The following is a 17299-nucleotide window of genomic DNA, read 5'->3' as shown; positions in this document are numbered from 1 at the left end:
TTGCCTTTCCGAACCACCTTATAAACTAGCCTAAAGAGTCTATGCATTGGTATTCCAACACCACCTCCACCTAATGTGTCTAGAGCTCCTTACTCTTTCCCCTGACCTTTTTGTATCTACTGCCGATTCTTTATATGTTGTAAGCTAGCATGAGCAACCTGATTGTATTATGTTATTACTGTTTCACTATTCTGTACCACTGTCTTATTTTATTTTACTTACTATGTGTCACCTCACTATTATGCTATGTAAAACACTACTGACATTAATGGCACAATAGAAATAAATGTTATAAAAGTCATTACTCATAGATGACTCCTAAATGCTGTTTATTTTCCTTACATCTTGCCGGTCTTTTGAGTTTTTGCTTAGCTCTATTAGGACAAAGCTGTGATCTGTGACTATAGTTTAGCTACAGTTCGTAAAGGGAGACAGAGGTAGTATAAGAGACCTCTCCTGCCTCATCATTTGTTCAGGTGGCTGCGCTGTTATGCCCTTGCAGCTCTGCCTCCTTGGATTGGCTGCTGTGTATAAACAAAAGCCCACCACAGCCTTATAGGCAGCTTATGCATTGGTGACTTCTGTTATGGAGGGTAGAATGATTATAAAGTACAGACTACTAAACCACCAGGGAGAAGAAAAAAAGAACATAAGGTAATTGCCACACATATACTGAGGTAAATGAGCCTTAGTAAGGGGAGGCCTGAAGGGTCGCTTTAATTTCGGCTAGTTTTCTTTTCTTCACCTGTTCTTGGTTGACTTGAAGCATTCTTTATAAATTAGCATATTCTACATTGAATGCAGCCATACTGCTCGGTTCTCTTACCTTACACTGTAAAGATGTGCTCTATGTTTTAGTGAGCTGGCGTGTTGATTCTGAATATACTTTAGTGCATTTTTTATGCTCCTGTGTTTATGCCTGCATAACATCTTCAGCATAATTTATCCTGGCATTTGGTAATGCAGTTAATTTACCTTATCAGCTCTCCGTGCTGCATTTCAGTGACGTGGACCTGTCTTTCTCCCTGCTTGTGTATTCATGGTGTGTGGGCAAGATAAGAAAAAAATGGTTACTTATTTACTACATTTTGCTGTGTGATGGATTGAAACCACTTTTTGACTTGTTACATTAGGCAACCCTGGAACCAAGTATGGAGGGGGATCGGCAAGTTATTATCACACAGGCACAGATGGGTCACCCAGTACATAGCTCCTGTTAGCTGCTTAATATTCACATGTAGAGTCCTGTCTGCTCACCAGACACTTCCCTACACCTGAATAAGAGGATTGTCAGTGACAGGAGCTGTGGTTCTGCCTCTATACCCAGCAGAAGACAGACATGCCAGTGTGCTGCGAGCTGTCATTCTGGCTCTTCATGAAGGATAGTCTAGTTTACTGCTTACTCTGTGACTCCTCACCGCCCTGCTGGAGACTGGAGCTGCCAATCAGGCTGCCCACAATAAATAGCAGTGGTCACTGTACGTTCCTGTCTAGCAGAAAGCAAACTAATATTTGTGCCGATTGTCTTTTCCCTTGCTTTACTTCTGCGCTGCAGATTGTCACTGCTGTCATTTAGCGATAAAATTTAACCTTTAACTATAGTTTTTTGCCTCCCTAAATGACAAATAAAATAAAAAAGTCTTTTTTTTTTTGTTTTGTTTTTTAAAGCGAACAACTTTTTATAGAATGTATACTTATGACCATTCTGGCTGCCTTTACAGCTTCCAACAACAGCGGTCATCTGACCCACCTTGCTTGCACTTCTGAAAAGGAATCTGATTAATAATTTCCAGTGATAAAAAGTACACTGATCAACTAGTGTCATGTGGCCATACTGTCTATAGCTGCCACGTGTGTCTCTTAATGGGGTATACCCCACAATAAATAAATCTAAACTATATATAAACCTATTTCAAATATACAAGCATTTCTAAAAATCTACTGTTAGATATATCTCTTGCAGTTTTTAATGAGTCCCAATCATTAGTGCAGTGTTTCCCAATCAGGGTGCGTCCAGCTGTTGTGCAAAACTGCAACTCCCAGCATGCCCGGACAGCCAACGGCCAAAGGCCAAATTGTGTTGTCAAGAGACTGGGATAAAACGTCACCAAACAGCAGGTCTTGTGTAGTGGTCCTACTGTTTCATCAATTAGTACCTACCAAAAGTGGACCAATAAGGGCAACCAATGAACCGGTGACAGGGAAATGGGTACCAAGACTTATGCATGAGGGAACAAAGGCTAGCTGGTCTAGTCCAATACCACAGCAGAGCTAATGCAGTGCAAGTTTCAGAGAAAATGCTGCCTAGCTTTTCATATATCCTCCTCCAAGAAAAGCAAACACTGAATATAAAGTGCACACCACTAGATTGACAATTATATCACATGATTTTATTACATATCAAAAAACAACATACATAATGGTCACATAGACAATTAAAAACACTTAAAATGCTCATTAAGAGCCACAACACTATCTCGGAGCAGGAACATGAACCCCCACTCCCGAGGTATGACCCCATCCTGCTAACTAATAAGTCATACGCAATGCTCCCAATTGCTATGCTGCATAAATATGAATAAATAGGAATTATTGATGCCCTATACCAGTGATGGTGAACCTTTTTGAGCCCGAGTGCCCAAACTGTAATGCACACCAACTTTTACCAGCACAGCAATTAAATCAGAATACTGAGGTTTAAGTTTAGAAAAAAAACTCATACAGTTGCCATAACTAATTAACATCTTTTGTTTTATCTTTTGTTGATAGTTTATAGTTCCCCCACATTAGGTTGGCAGTATAGTTCCCCCCACATTAGATTGGCAGTATAGTTCCCCCCACGTAAGGTTGGCAGTACAGTCCCCCCCCCCCCCCCACGTTAGGTTGGCAGTATAGTTCCCCCCACGTTAGGTTGGCAGTATAGTTCCCCCCACATTAGGTTGGCAATATAGTTCCCCCCACATTAGGTTGGTAGTATATTCCCCCCACATTAGGTTGGCAGTATAGTTCCCCCCACGTTAGGTTGGCAGTATAGTTCCCCCCACGTTAGGTTGGCAGTATAGTTCCCCCCACGTTAGGTTGGCAGTATAGTTCCCCCCACGTTAGGTTGGCAGTATAGTTCCCCCCACGTTAGGTTGGCAGTATAGTTCCCCCCACTTTAGGTTGGCAGTATAGTTCCCCCCACGTTAGGTTGGCAGTATACACAGGGATGCCCCGAATGGGGTCATGGCGAACTATGGCCGCGTGCCCACTAAGGGGGCTCGGCGTGCCACAGGTTTGCAATCACTGCCCTATAATATACTAGTGTATAAAACAATGTATACAATATTATGATATTCAAGGCAATCGATGTCATAGTAAAGAACAATATTAATTTGGACATAGTCTAGCCAAGAATAAAAATTATAATAATGAGCATGATGCAAGCATAGCAAACCAAAGGCAGCCAGGAATCCAGATGGTGGAGCAGGAACGGGGCCACAGAAAACCCATGTGTTCCATCGCAAGCGGCTTCTTCAGGGGATAAATTCTGCTTCTTAAGTAACTTTTTTTTTCTTTATTTGCTGTTGGCCAGGTGTCTAAAGTCACTTGTTTTATACGGACGACAATAGGGTGTAAAGTATACAGCAACAAAACTTGCGTCAGCAATGACATTATTGAAATCTTGTTATGACAAGTCACTGCTAGAAGTCCTTGCTTTACATGGATAATCCAATACTGCAACAAAGAGGTGCAGTATTCACAGTAGTTAGTTACTGACTGTAAGGTAAATCCCGGATTTCACAGGTCACTGCTTATATGTCAAACACATCTGAAATAATTAAAGGCCATGAAAAACAAGAAATTGTTCCGTAATGGATATTGATTTAGCGGCTTTTGTCCTATGTGGTGAGTGTACAGGCTGTCGTGTTTCTCATGACCATGATATCATTTTGTGAAATATAATAGCAGGTTTTCTTTTTTCTTAGGAACATTGACGCAGTTTGTCCTGGTATTGTATGGTACAGCCTCTGATCCTCCAAGCATTTCCAACCAAGTTGATGGGGGTGGATGTAGAACAGTGGCTTCTGGCCAGTCATGTGTCGGTAAGTACTTCATTGTCTTTTGTGATTGGAGGATCTCTGTAAGGCGGTATGAACTAGGTAAATCTTAACCATGCTGTGTATTCATATACTGTTCAATATGATGTTAGTATTGGTGACTTCTATTTGAAATGTGATATTTTTTTTTACAAAGAAAAAAAAAACATTTTCCTAATTTTCTATATAAGCAATTGTTCAGTGTTTGCATTTAAATGTAGCACTGAACATATACAGATAGATGTATCGTACTATATATATATATATTTTTTTTTTTTGTTACCCATGCATTTTTATTAATATGTGTAACTGGAGCTGTGTGATCCTGACACATACCTACCAAATGTCTATGACAAAGACACATTTTTTGTGTCTAAGCAAATAAAATAGTTTATTTCTGAACGAATCTTGTACATGCATAAAAAAAAACAGTTTTGAATCTATAAACCTGGGCATTTCAAAGCCACCTTTTGTCATAAATGTATACTTTATAGGCTGTGGACACTTTACTGTATATGTCAGAATTTTCCTAACATTTACGTGGTGTGAATTGACTTTAGAGGAGTACTCTGGAGCAAAGCTATTTTATGGCATTGTAAACAGAGCAAGAAGTTATATAAGAAAGTCAATTGCCTCCATTGTCTTACTTGCATGCATCCCCGACTTTGCCACTATTCGGAAGTACAGCCTGTCGGCCACAATTATGAATTTCGTTCCCTGTGTGTTCGGCCGACCGAGTCCTATCACAGAATGACGGTGATAGGACTCAGGACCCCAGGCAGGGGGAGAGAAGCGGGTGGCGGCGGAGGTGGTCTATGGCACCGCAAAAGCCGCTGCAGTTCATTGATTTAAAGCGCCCGCTTTAAATCAATGATCTGCAGCGGTGTCGCGGGGTGATAAATAGCCGATAACTTATACCGGAATATCGGTATAAGTTATCGGCTATCGGCCCTAACCTGCACCGATTATCGGTATCGGCCCTAAAAAACAGATATTGGTCGATCCCTAGTCTATACCATACTATGAGCCATGTGTTGCTGTCTGTTACCCAACTAACTACCCAGGAAGATCATTGCTCCCTTATTGTTCCTCTCTTCTTCCTTGCATAGAATTAGGGGTTTACTATGTATTTTATATGGGTGTCTCATTTTATTTAACTCTTATTTAATTCCCAGTAGTAGTTGAAACATAGAGAAAACCTAATACTTCTGAGTCCTGGATCATTTATGGCTCCCAATCTGTCTCTCCCAACATCCCATCTGTATCTTTTATATTTTTTTTTTTTTGGGGGGGGGGGGGGCATAATAAGAAAAGTTAGGATTTTCAGTTGCCTTTATTACTATTTAACATTGCAGTATTGGTGAGTATGAGGTGAAGGAGAACCTGTCATCCCACATTATGTTAAGACAATGTTGGTTGAATCAATATTCCTAAGAATGTGTCTAAATCATTTTAATGTGGTTTTTTTTTTTTTATGTTAATGGTTTCTAGCGAAATATTTTAGTCACCAGTTCTGGTGAAGGTTTACTAATTCTTTATTTTATGCTCACATCGTACTTGGTGGTACTAGTAGCCTACGTTATTCACTGCACTGATCAGTTCAGTCTTCATCTGTGCAGCAGCAATTTGCAAGGTTAAATTACCTAGTTATTGTCCTGCCTAATGAGACATTAAGCTATTCTATTAAATGCTGGGTACATGATGAGCAAGGGGTTAACGGATCTGAAGGTGGGACTTGCTGCTCTGACATTTGATGATTAAAGCTTATAGCATGTCTGTGTATACTTAACCAGGAGTGTATAATCTGCAGCAAATGTCACCGGGTTGTCCAAAACCTCGCCTCGTGTGTGTGTTCTAGAACATTTCATAGAAATTATTCCTTTAACCTATCCTCTTGCAAAGTCTATTACACTTCAGCATGAAAGCATATTATAGGCATGTCTCCAGAGAGAATCCATGATAGATTACTTGGAGTTGAAGAGCCTTCCCAGGAGCGGTGAGGGCCACTCTTCTGCCTGCTAATGAGATGCTCCAGTCTCATTATGAGTAAATGAGGGCTCCATTCCCTCTAATTAAACTGTTTTCTGAGGACTGGGTCAGGTACAGAGACTATACACCACATGTTAGTATACAGATTAATGTTGTCTTTGGCAAGGATTTCCTTGTTTATGTGCATCGTAGAGTCTCCAAGAGCCCTGTCTTCACTTACTAGCTCCTAAGAACCTACTGTAACTTTCCTCATTGCATTCTGCCCACTGCCTGCTGGTAAGAATCAGTCTTCCACTCTCAAGTGGACTGTATTAAATCTTCCTCTTAGTGCCGCTGTGGAGATATCCAGAATGCTTTTAAGCATTGATAGCAGATGGCCTGCATATCAAATAGTTATAAGCCCTGTTAATTTTATATCATTCAGCTCAACTTCATTGTTTAATTTTGTAGAAAGCATGGTTCTGGTGTTTAGTTTTTTTTTCTCCTGCCTGCCTTAAGGAGTAACCTAGACCCGATTTTATACATACTTGGATGAAAAAGTGGTCCACTGCTGACAGGTGCAAGGCAGCATTTCTGTGTCCAATTCCTGTCCTTTGTTAGTCATACAAATGTAGCTATGCTGACAACGTACATTTTACAAGTGCTTTTATGTCAGTTTACATAGGACTAGAGGTAGCCCAGATAACGTGAAGGTTTTTTTTTTTTTTTTTTCTGCCAGAATGGATTCATGGCCTATCCTCAGATTCGTAGCTGATTGTTGGGGTGCTGACACCCCGCATGTCAGAACCTGCCAGTCAGTTATTGAAGGCCTATCCCGAGGGTAGGCCATCAATAAATTTTGCCCAGAAATCTCCTTTAACTACAGATATACTGCCTTGATAAATTCCCCAATGCATAGTAATCTATTTCTTTTATGGTGCATTCTTGTGTGCATTGATATTATGGAATCCAATAAAGACTAGTCTTTTAGCATTGCTGGATCAAGTCTTCATGGTTTCTGCCGTCCATGTTGTTTGATTGGCCCTTGTCTACTGGTAGCAGCAGAATATTATTTACAGCTGTAGTCTTGCTACACTTCCCGAGTAATATACAGATTTGCATTATGGATATATTTAATCCTTTTTAATAGTTTTGTGCCTTACATGGCTCATAAAAAATGTGCTCCAGACCTAATGTCCCAGATACAGTGCTGTGTCCAACCCTCTCCTTTACATTTATGGGTCTTCTGCTCCTTTACTACGACCATCCCTGGCAACATTTGAGGGAGGAGGGACATTTGGAACAACCACATATAACAGATGTGCATAGGGGCAAAAATCAAGTTTTTTTTTCTGCCAGTAGCTACTGTGTCAAATTGTGCTGAACATTTCATAGAAGACAGAACACATGGCATGCATGCAGAAAGCAGTCTCCAATAGCGGCTGCATCATACTACTGGCAGAACAATGTAAGAAAATTAAGGGAAAGTATATGACCCAAGTGTATAAGAGGAGCATCTACAGTAAGTTCTCATATTACTTTTTACTTAGCTTGATATTTCATGTGTGCAGAGTGGACTTGGGTTTTATAATTCTAGCTGTATTAAGGCTGATGCAATCAAAATCTGCCAGGTGATACAGTGCCCTGAATGGAAAGTTTTTCCCCATTGATTCTATAAAGCAGAGCCAGATATTTTTTTCCATTGACTTCTTATTTCTATGTTACAAGCTCCATCCTTATGTTAGACCACTGGACGCACAGCCTGACTTTCCTTGTCCAAAGAGAAGGCACTGTCCACGTATTGACCACAGCATCTAAGGGTATTTTAAACATCTGTCACCCCATCAGCAACGGACATCACAAAGGCTAGGGTGCCAATGGAGTTCCATGGCAGCCAGAGGCTTATTAACGGCATCAAAGTATGGATTTGTGCCTCTGGCAGGGTTGGATACATGGCCTGTCATCTTATATAAAACATAATGCATATCGCCGCATCTGTAATAACCTGAACTATAAAATGATCTCATTATTTTCCAGAGTGTTCACTGTGCAGGAGAAATACATTTACATGCCAGAATTGTTGTATTTTGTTTATTTAGCTCCCAAAAAAATGAAAAAGGAAGCAATCACAAAGTTTTACATGTACACCAAAATGGTACAAACATAAACTAAAAGATTTTCCTGCAAAAGAAAAACTTTATAGTTTTTAAATGGGTACTCCGCTGCTCAGCATTTGGAAGAAACTGTTCCGAACACTAGAGCCGCCAGCTCGTGACATCATAGCCCCGCCCCCTCATGACATCATGTCCTGTCCCCTCAATGCAAGTCTATCGGAGGGGGCGTGACAGCCGTCACACCCCCTCCCATAGACTTGCATTGAGGGGGCGGGGCATTATGAGGGGGTGGGACTATGATGTCACGAGCTGCCCGCTCCAGCGTTCGGAACAGTTTGTTTCAAACACTGAGTAGCCGAATACCCCTATAAAAAAGTAGAAAAAAAAATCAAAATCAGCATTTCTATTGTGCCAAAGTTGTAAAACTTTAGAGGAACTAGAATACATTTGGTATCACTGTAATCATACTGACTCAGAATAAAGTCATGGCATTTTTACTACACAACAAATGGTATAATTTTAACAAGCAAAATGAAAAAATATCTATTTGAAGTAAAAAATAATGCCATTTAAAAAGTACAGCTTGTCTTGCTATAAAATAAATTCTCACATATGCCTGTGTTGAAAGAAAAGATTTTTAAAAATATTACAGGAAGGTGACAATGGAAACTCAAAAAACATTGCTTAAACATTTATGGGATGTTTTCTAGTAGTCCTTTATTACCATTTTCCACAAGTTCTCTTAATCAAATATATCAGAAACTCCTAGCATTAGGTAGAAAGTTTTCTTTTTGATAATATAATTTTATTTAGTAAATGTTGACAATGATCATGTACAGTAAATGGATTGTCATATTTTGATGTATTGATCTGTCTTCTCTTGCAGTTTGTGAAGAAGGTTTTTTCCTTCACCAGAAGACCTGCGTGAAGTCTTGTCCACCTGGTTTCACTGCCAGCGTCCAAAGTATCCAATACACACTGGAGAACAGCATAGAGCCACTGCTGGCCAACGTTTGTGTAGCATGCCACCCTTCCTGTTCTACCTGCAAGGGTACTAGTGCAAATGACTGTCTTACGTGCCCTGCACACTCACACTACAATGAGCTGGATTACTCCTGTTCACACCAGGTTCAGATCAGCAGAGAATCTCCACCGTTGAAAGAGCTGGTTGAAGAAGCAGCTGCCGTGACCTCAAACTTGCCAATAATTGTGGCCGGCCTGAGCTGTGTCATGATTGTGGTCGTGTTTGTCTCCGTCTTTTTGTTCCTTCAAGTCCGCTCTGGGGTTATACTGGGCAGGAAGAAACTATACATGTTGGACAGTGGGATCATCTCTTATAAAGGAATCCCATCAGACATGTGGCATGAAGAAGGATTCTCGGAGTCTGAAACAGAGGAGTTTGATCCTCGGAACGAGAGAACTGCTTTCATAAAGCAACAGAGTGCCCTTTGATGACAATTCTGACATCAGCCCAAAACATCATCCCATGATATAGACTCCACTTAAGTTTCCTTTCATCACTGGACCAGTCAGTGTAGATACGGAGGTAAACATCATGATGATGAATAATCCATCCAGTGCTCTGGTTAAAGCCCAGGAAACGTTGAAAGTTTATTTTTTTCTCATGTATTGTCTTTCTGTTGGGTGTTATTTCTTTTTGTTTTTGTTTATTTCCCTATTCCCATGTGAGTTTGATTTTTATTTTTTATTACAAACTTATTTTCCAGGATCATGATTTTAATCGTACAGTGCCTATGAAATATCATACAGTTTCTGTGTGTAATATTTTATATATTATTTTTCTTGCCTGCTCAACTTTTTGGAGCAAATAGCATGAACCCTTTCAGTGCCAGAATGAGGACAATATTCTTAAAGAACGTTGTGGTGGTGGTTGTGATTTTTCCTGGCAAGTAAGTACAATGCAAGATATATTTTGGGAGCATAAAAGTGAATAGCCTCGTTGACAGGAAACTCCTTGTAGGCTGTAAACCATTTTTACAACAATTCAGTGGAAGCCAGTACATCAAAGTCTCAGTGGTGGATTGGTAATCTAGGAAGAAAAGTTAGGGCATGTCTCATACACTAATAAGATAGTCTGCCTAGTCTTGGCAGAGGGATAGCCCAGCCAACCTGCTGTGCAATGTTAATGTGGTTCAGAAGCTGGTATTCATTGCTGCAGTCTGTACAATACTTACACGGGTGTAGGCACGCTTTAGGTGAGCACACACACAGGATTTATATTCATAAACCTTATTTTTACAGTTGAAAATAAAAGCCTTGTTCAAGCGTTAGGCTCAGATCAAGGCCTGCTGAGCGGTTCAGTACTGTGCACCATGGGAGGTGTATCAGATGCTGTGCTTATTTCTCAGCTCTTTACATTCACAGGGGTTATGGGTAGACTTCCTGCGGTTCGGTGAGGATTTATTACCGCCCATCCCTCAATGCACTACTGATTTTAATCGCAGACCAAGGGGGAACCACACACCACAATTCTGTAGATACATGTATAGGGGTGTGTGTATATATGATTTTCCGAAACATCTTATGAATGGAAAAAGGAAGATACTTGCTGCTGCTTGGATTGTTCACCAAATTACTTCTTTATTGTGACAATTGCTGCTATATCTTTCAAGGAGATGCCAGGATTGATTCTTTTAACTGCATCTTGGTTAGAAATACCACATCAGACCGCTGTCGAGTCCTTACTTCCATGTGTTGTGGATACTAGGTCTGTATGATCTTTAGTTATTGTTGAAGGACAATCAGGTTTGATTGTCAGTACTTTTTCAGATAAGTCTCCTTTTTTTTCCCATGGAGATGTTCTTTAACCTTTAATCTTCTTCTTTTCTCCATGGCTACACATTCCAGAGTTTAGTTTAACATGTATGTCTTGTGAATATAATGTGCTTAATAAGGGCTGTACTAATCCTTAAGCCTCATGATTAATTTAGACATTTTTCAGATTCTAGTTTTCAGTTTAGTTTAAAATAGCAAAACAGAATTAAACCACTGACTATAACTGATCATCCCAAAATGAAGTATTCTCATAAATTCTATATAGATACAAGGATTTGGACTGGACTGTACAGAAAAAAAATTCAGAAGCTACCCTGTCAAGTGCCACTCTGCCTTAGGGGTCATTATTTGCCTAAAGGAACCACATGCCATCAGCTTAATAATGGATGCCCCCTTTTGTAAAGGGAACAATTCCATAATATACTTTTTTAGAAAAATTATAGTTATTTAAATTTTCTACTATTCTCTTTTAGGAATACAATACAAAACACTATTCATAGTACATGAATGTACATAGTACATGGGTATTTAAATCCCTATTCACATCAATAGAGAGAGGGAGAAAAGAGCAGAAGCGCCGCTGATAGTGCAGTTAATCCCAGATGATATGGGATGCTAGTTAGGATGTAGGTACATTTTTGCTCACCTTAATGTGTTGTGCGGGCAGGCACAACACTGATTAGCGCTTGTGAAAATGTTCCAACGGCGGGAGGCGGCCGGCCGGCCCGCTTAGGCAGCGATGCAGAAGGGAACAGCTGGAAAAAGGACAGCCTGGCAGGGCTGACCTCTGGACCCGGGGAAAAATGGTTTACAGCAAGAACAACGCATTTTAAAGGTTACACCTTCAGGTCCAGTTAAATGTTGTACATAATGCACACTATATATACACAAAAGAAAATTCTAAAAAACGGCAGGAGAGAGGGTCACAGGGTCAGTGGTGACGTCACATGGCCCCGTGGCTCCTCTCCTGGTGCCGTTCAGCTTGTAGTTCACTGTATGGCATTTTTAACATGAATTTTTTTTCCCCCCATTATACATAGGCTCTTACCAGCCTATTGATTTCAATCTGTGGCTGAATACCGATGCTGAGCAGCAGGGTGCACGACAGTTCTGCCTGTCTCAATTAAACCAGCTCCATATTTGGTCCTCTCATTAACACACTGACCCAGATATGTCAATCATCGTTAAATTCTACAACTATGTTAAAGTTTATTTACCATCCCCGTATGTGGTCCCCCATGCAGGCTACAGCCGTGCACCCTGCTGCTCAGCATCGGTACTCAGCCACAGATTATACATAGGCTCTAACCAGCCTATTGATTTCAATCGAGAGAAAAAAAATCCTTGATGTAAAAAATACCACACAGTGAACTACAAGCTGAACGGCACCAGGAGAGGAGCCACGGGGCCATGTGATGTCACCACTGACCCCGTGACCCTCTCTCATGATGTTTTTAGAATTTTATTTTGTGTATATATAGTGTGCATTATGTACAACATGTAACTGGACCTGAAGAAGGTGTAACCTTTGAAACGCGTTGTCCTTGCTGTAAACTGCCATTCTTGACCCAATAAAAACTGCATTGATTTACAAATCTGAAGTCTCCAGGAGTGCGACTTTTGAGCCAAATAGTTGGATTTTTCCCCTGGTCCAGAGGTCAGCCCTGCCAGGCTGCCCTCTTTCCATCTGTTCCCTGATTCACATCAATACACATGCACATTACCTTGCACATTGATGTGGGTGCTGATTTGGGGCCACATAATATGAACCAGGCCAGAACAAGTGCAGGTTTAGCAAGCACATAGGACTACCTCAACTCCAGACTTTGGACTTATGTCATGAATAAATAAAGCATTTAAAAGGAGGCTAGAAAAGTTGACACATCTCACTTTTAGTAATGGCTGGTTCGTTTAGGAGTTGTGCTTCTCCTTTAATGTATTTCCAAATTGAAGCTTTGTGGATTTCTAATTCTATTGTTATATCCATCATATAAAAATGAACTGCTCCAACACAGAAAAAACTTCTTGTTCACATCTTGTGTATCCTATGAAGTTGTAGTAATCGCTTATCTGACCTGCACATGTTCTGATTCTGTTCTTAAGTTGCTACTAAAGGAAGTATAACCACCCTGCCAGTCTGGGTCTGAGCCATTACATCAATGGTAACTTGTACCACTGCCTGAAAGAATGATCTCTAGACTAAATATATAAACAGCATTTATTGTTTATCATCTTTTCCCTTTTACTTGTACTTCTTCAAACTGTGATTTGCATGTAAATGCTTAGTACAGTTGTATTTCTTGGACTAGATAGCAGTCGGTATTGTATCAGAAATAAGGTGACTGTTTTCTTCCAGATATAGAGCCGCACCTGTCCATGGTTTGTGTCTGATATTGCAGGCCAGTGGCACTGAAGTGAATGGGTTAAGCTGCTAAAACACCCATAACCTGTGGACAGGCACATTTTTTTTTCTTATCCTAAATAACCCTTTTAACTAAAAAATAATGTAAGCCTCTTTTGAAAGGAATATTACAATTCTGCATATATTATCCCTTGTACAATTTTCCAGTACACTTCCTATATCCAGTCCTTTCCGGTCTCAATGCATCTGCTTGCAGTAATTTAATAGAAACCTCCTTCCAGGGGGGATCAAAATCTGATAGACACACATGGGTTTAGCTTGTTCACAAAGCAGATTTTTATCTCCCGGAAATAACTGTTGAATGACGGAGCAGAAACAAATTAAAAAAAACTTTCATTTTACAAAGAATACCTTACTTGCTGAAAGCAAAATACTCTTTAAATGTTGAGTTGTATGATCAGGTGTGGAGATGGTTAATCCATTCTAAGGGAGCAAGGTGACAGAATGTGCAGGCGTCAATGGCTTTGAACTTTGTTCTTAAGTGAGTACAAGCACTTTGATAATCCAGGTTAATAATTTTCATGTGGTAGAACACACTGTACTGAGTTTATTGAGCTGTGTACAGTAGGGTGGCATCTTTCCCTTGTTATGTATTGGACAGAGAGAACATGCATTCTAGACACTTGCACCTAACAAAATGTGTTTACTGTCCCTCAGGCTAATGTTTCTTGGTTACTATTTGAAAAAAAAAAATACATTTAAAGGGGAATTGTATCCATTCTCCATTGAGTATAGGTTTAGGTTCTGTTCACACTTATGCCATGGCTTCCATTCATGATTTATCCATGACCAGTATGATTGGTCTGTTCATAGGGATCTTGGTTATTTCTGACTGATCCATTTGACTCATTATGGAGTCTGCCAAGTTTCTGTCTTTGTGCCGGTATCTTTCTGTGATATGGATAGTGCCGACCACAGGAACTCCGCTGGGACTGAAAACAGAGGAACCCTGCAGGATACTACATCTGTATGTGTGAACCATATACAGTGATCCCTCAACATACGATGGTAATTCGTTAAAATGAACCATCGTTACTTGAATCCATCGTATGTTGAGGGATCTGTGCAATAGTAATATAGAATGTTATACTCATGTGTCCATGCCGCTCCGGACCGTCGCCGCTGCCCTGGATCCATCGCCGTTATCACGTCGCTACACACGCTGCTTCTATTGGATGATGGGACGGCGTGCACGGCGACATGATGACGACGAAGGAGAGTGACAACCATGCAGCGGAGCCCGAAGAGGACGGTCCGGAACGTCGGGGACAGGTGAGTGACACTTACTGGACCACACTGGGCACATTAAACGGCTATCCGGTGGCAGCTGAAGCAGTCTGCACTGCCGGATAGCAGTTTATGCGATCGCCCCGACATACAAAAGCATCATATGTTGATGCTGCCTTCAACATGCGATGTCCTCTGAGAGGCCATTGTATGTTGAAATTATCGTATGTCGGGGGATCACTGTAGTGTTCAGTTTTCATAAAGATTAGAATATCTCCCCTAGCATACCCCTTATTCTTTGAAAGTAAAACATATTAGAATAACTTTGTGTGTTTTTTATAATGTTGGTGGCAGAAATACAACCATGTTTTTACTGTCCACATTCTCACAAGTACATTCTCGCTATACAGGAAACACCTGGCTCGTATTATGCTCCAGGATAGGAACTGAAATATCCTGTTATAATGGCAGAAAACAATTCCCAACATATTTATTAGCCTTTTCTGCACATGAACGAGTATATGAACTGAAACCATAGCAGCTTATATTATAGCAAGAAACCTTTCCTAGCCAAAGGAGAAGCTGCTCGGTTCACAAGGAATCTTTACATTTTATTTTAACCTTTTTTTTTATTTTCAGAGGTGTTAAGCTTTAGTACTTAAAAATGTTTTAGGCGTTTATTCCACCATATGTTAAGATATTTATATCTGGGGTGTGGTTTGAAGTTGTGGTAGTTTTTGTTTCAGTCACTTCTTTTTTTTGTTTTGTATTTTGTTCTTTTTGTTTAAATGTCTTACTTTTTAGATCCGAATACAAACCACAGTTTGTGAAAAGCCCAATTATACACACAGTACAGCACAGTTTAAGAGGCTATACAACTGCTCACCTGCAGGTGCTGTGCATGTTCTACCCCTATTTTTGTCACATATGTTTTTCTGACTTTCTAGAAAGGTATGTGTCAAGAATAATCATAAACCTCATCCGCCCAGCATTGGAAGCATGTCAATAGTGCCTCTGCATATTTTACTATTTAGGAAAGCCTAGGCTACTATGCTTTACTATGAAGAGGTACTCTTGTAACGTTCTGTGTGCCTATATAATAGAATATGTTGCCATTTTCTATATAATTTTGCAGTTTTTGCATTCTGTTGCTTTCGGTCTCACCAACCTATGCCCACCAGAACTTAGTGAGTGGGGAAACCAATCTTATGTGTTCATAGAAAGATCTATGAAGATATTTTGACTGTTTGAGCCCTAGAAGCCATCTAATTCTGCAGATTTTTTACAGTCATCAGCGAGTCAAGCAATAGGCTGCATGCGGGTTATTAGCGAGTGGTTATTAACTGCAAGGGGGATAATTATGTTTGAAGTGTCTGCTGGTTATGTCAGTCGTCACTACAGTGGTGACATTACAGGAATGGTGCAGTGCAGCAGAGGAAGGAAAACCTACCAGTCTGTCACTGAAGGGGTTAATTTAAAACCAAATCTAAACTGAATTTAGGAACAGGCACTGAAGACACAAGTATTGTTTAATTTTTGTATATTGTAGGCACTATTTGCTAATGGCAAAGTAGTGTTCTTGTCTAAAACATCTCATCTGTCCTCACTGTTTTGATGTGTGTTTTTGTTTTTCAGCATGCTGTTTGACATGTAGTTTAGTTGGGGTCTTTTTTTTTTTTTTCTTTTCTTTTTCATCTTCATCCTGTCAGAAAAGCACCGATTTTTAAGGAATCGTAAATTACTCGCGTGCCTTCTCCCCATTTCTGTTTTAAGATTTATAAGAAATCTCGCTGCTTGTCTGAAAATTTCAGCTCAAATCTGTCAGTGGACTGAGGACAGCATCACCACAAAATGCCGCTAAATGAGCAATAAAATGGTGTCCTCTGCGGTGACAGCTGCGTGCTGAGGGCATGCCTTGTCTAAGGATACCCTAAGAATGTCATTTTACATGTCTTGTGTAGGGACTTGCTGATCAAGGTCTGGAGACATCCTTCAAAAGTATTTTTCTAGAGTAATTTGACAAAATTTGCAGGGCACTTTGTTTGTTCTGAAATGGAGTCAGTTACGCTGAAGTTCAGCAGAAATGCTGCCACCTAAGACTATATTTATACATTGCTCTCCTACAAATAGAAGAATTTTTGGTTTCTATATGGATTGTAAACCTCTGCTTAGAAATTTGAATCACTTGTATGTGCAAATGGACCATTTACAGCGTGAGGAGAGAAAATCAAATGGAAAAACTATTTTTGTATATTTTTTGTGCACAGTAAATTTTCTTGTAATTTAAACAATAAGAATTGCTTCTGACAATTTTTTATTTAATGGATGTTGATATAATGTTGACTAGAAAGATTTAAAGTTATTAAATATTCAAAAACTATGCAACCTGATAGAAGTGTCTGTGTATTATTTGGCATCAATGCACTGAGTATCAGTATATTTAAAGAGCAGCAACTGGTGTTTCCCTTATTTTATTTTAACCCACAAGTTATTAAAGTGTTATATAAAGAAATAGATTTATTTGTTTCAGCTTAATTTTTGCACCAGTTTCATTATATAAAATAAGAGGGGGATTTATGATTTGGTGCATGGAAAAAATCTGTGAAAAAAAAAGTTTTGCGCAAGATCCAGCTGTACACAAAACTTTTGTGGTTTCGTTCAGAGGGGCATGGCAGCCCCTGTCTGCCAAATAT

General features: G+C 39.9%; 1 protein-coding gene across 2 annotated transcripts in view; it reads left to right on the top strand.

Moving 5' to 3' along the window:
- FURIN (furin, paired basic amino acid cleaving enzyme) overlaps window positions 1–11803 on the top strand; it is a 218411-nt gene extending 206608 nt beyond the window's left edge. For both annotated transcript variants that reach the window (XM_056572041.1, XM_056572040.1), the window contains exons 15-16: window positions 3969–4085; window positions 9048–11803. In XM_056572041.1, the coding sequence (XP_056428016.1) occupies window positions 3969–4085; window positions 9048–9613 (683 nt within the window). In that variant the 3' untranslated portion in view covers window positions 9614–11803. The remainder of the gene's footprint in view (window positions 1–3968; window positions 4086–9047) is intronic.
- The last annotated feature ends 5496 nt before the right edge of the window (window positions 11804–17299 follow it).

The sequence above is a fragment of the Hyla sarda genome, chromosome 4 (genome assembly GCF_029499605.1).
Source record: "Hyla sarda isolate aHylSar1 chromosome 4, aHylSar1.hap1, whole genome shotgun sequence".
In the NCBI taxonomy this organism is placed as follows: Eukaryota; Metazoa; Chordata; class Amphibia; order Anura; family Hylidae; genus Hyla; species Hyla sarda.
This window is presented reverse-complemented; position numbering and strand designations above follow the sequence as displayed.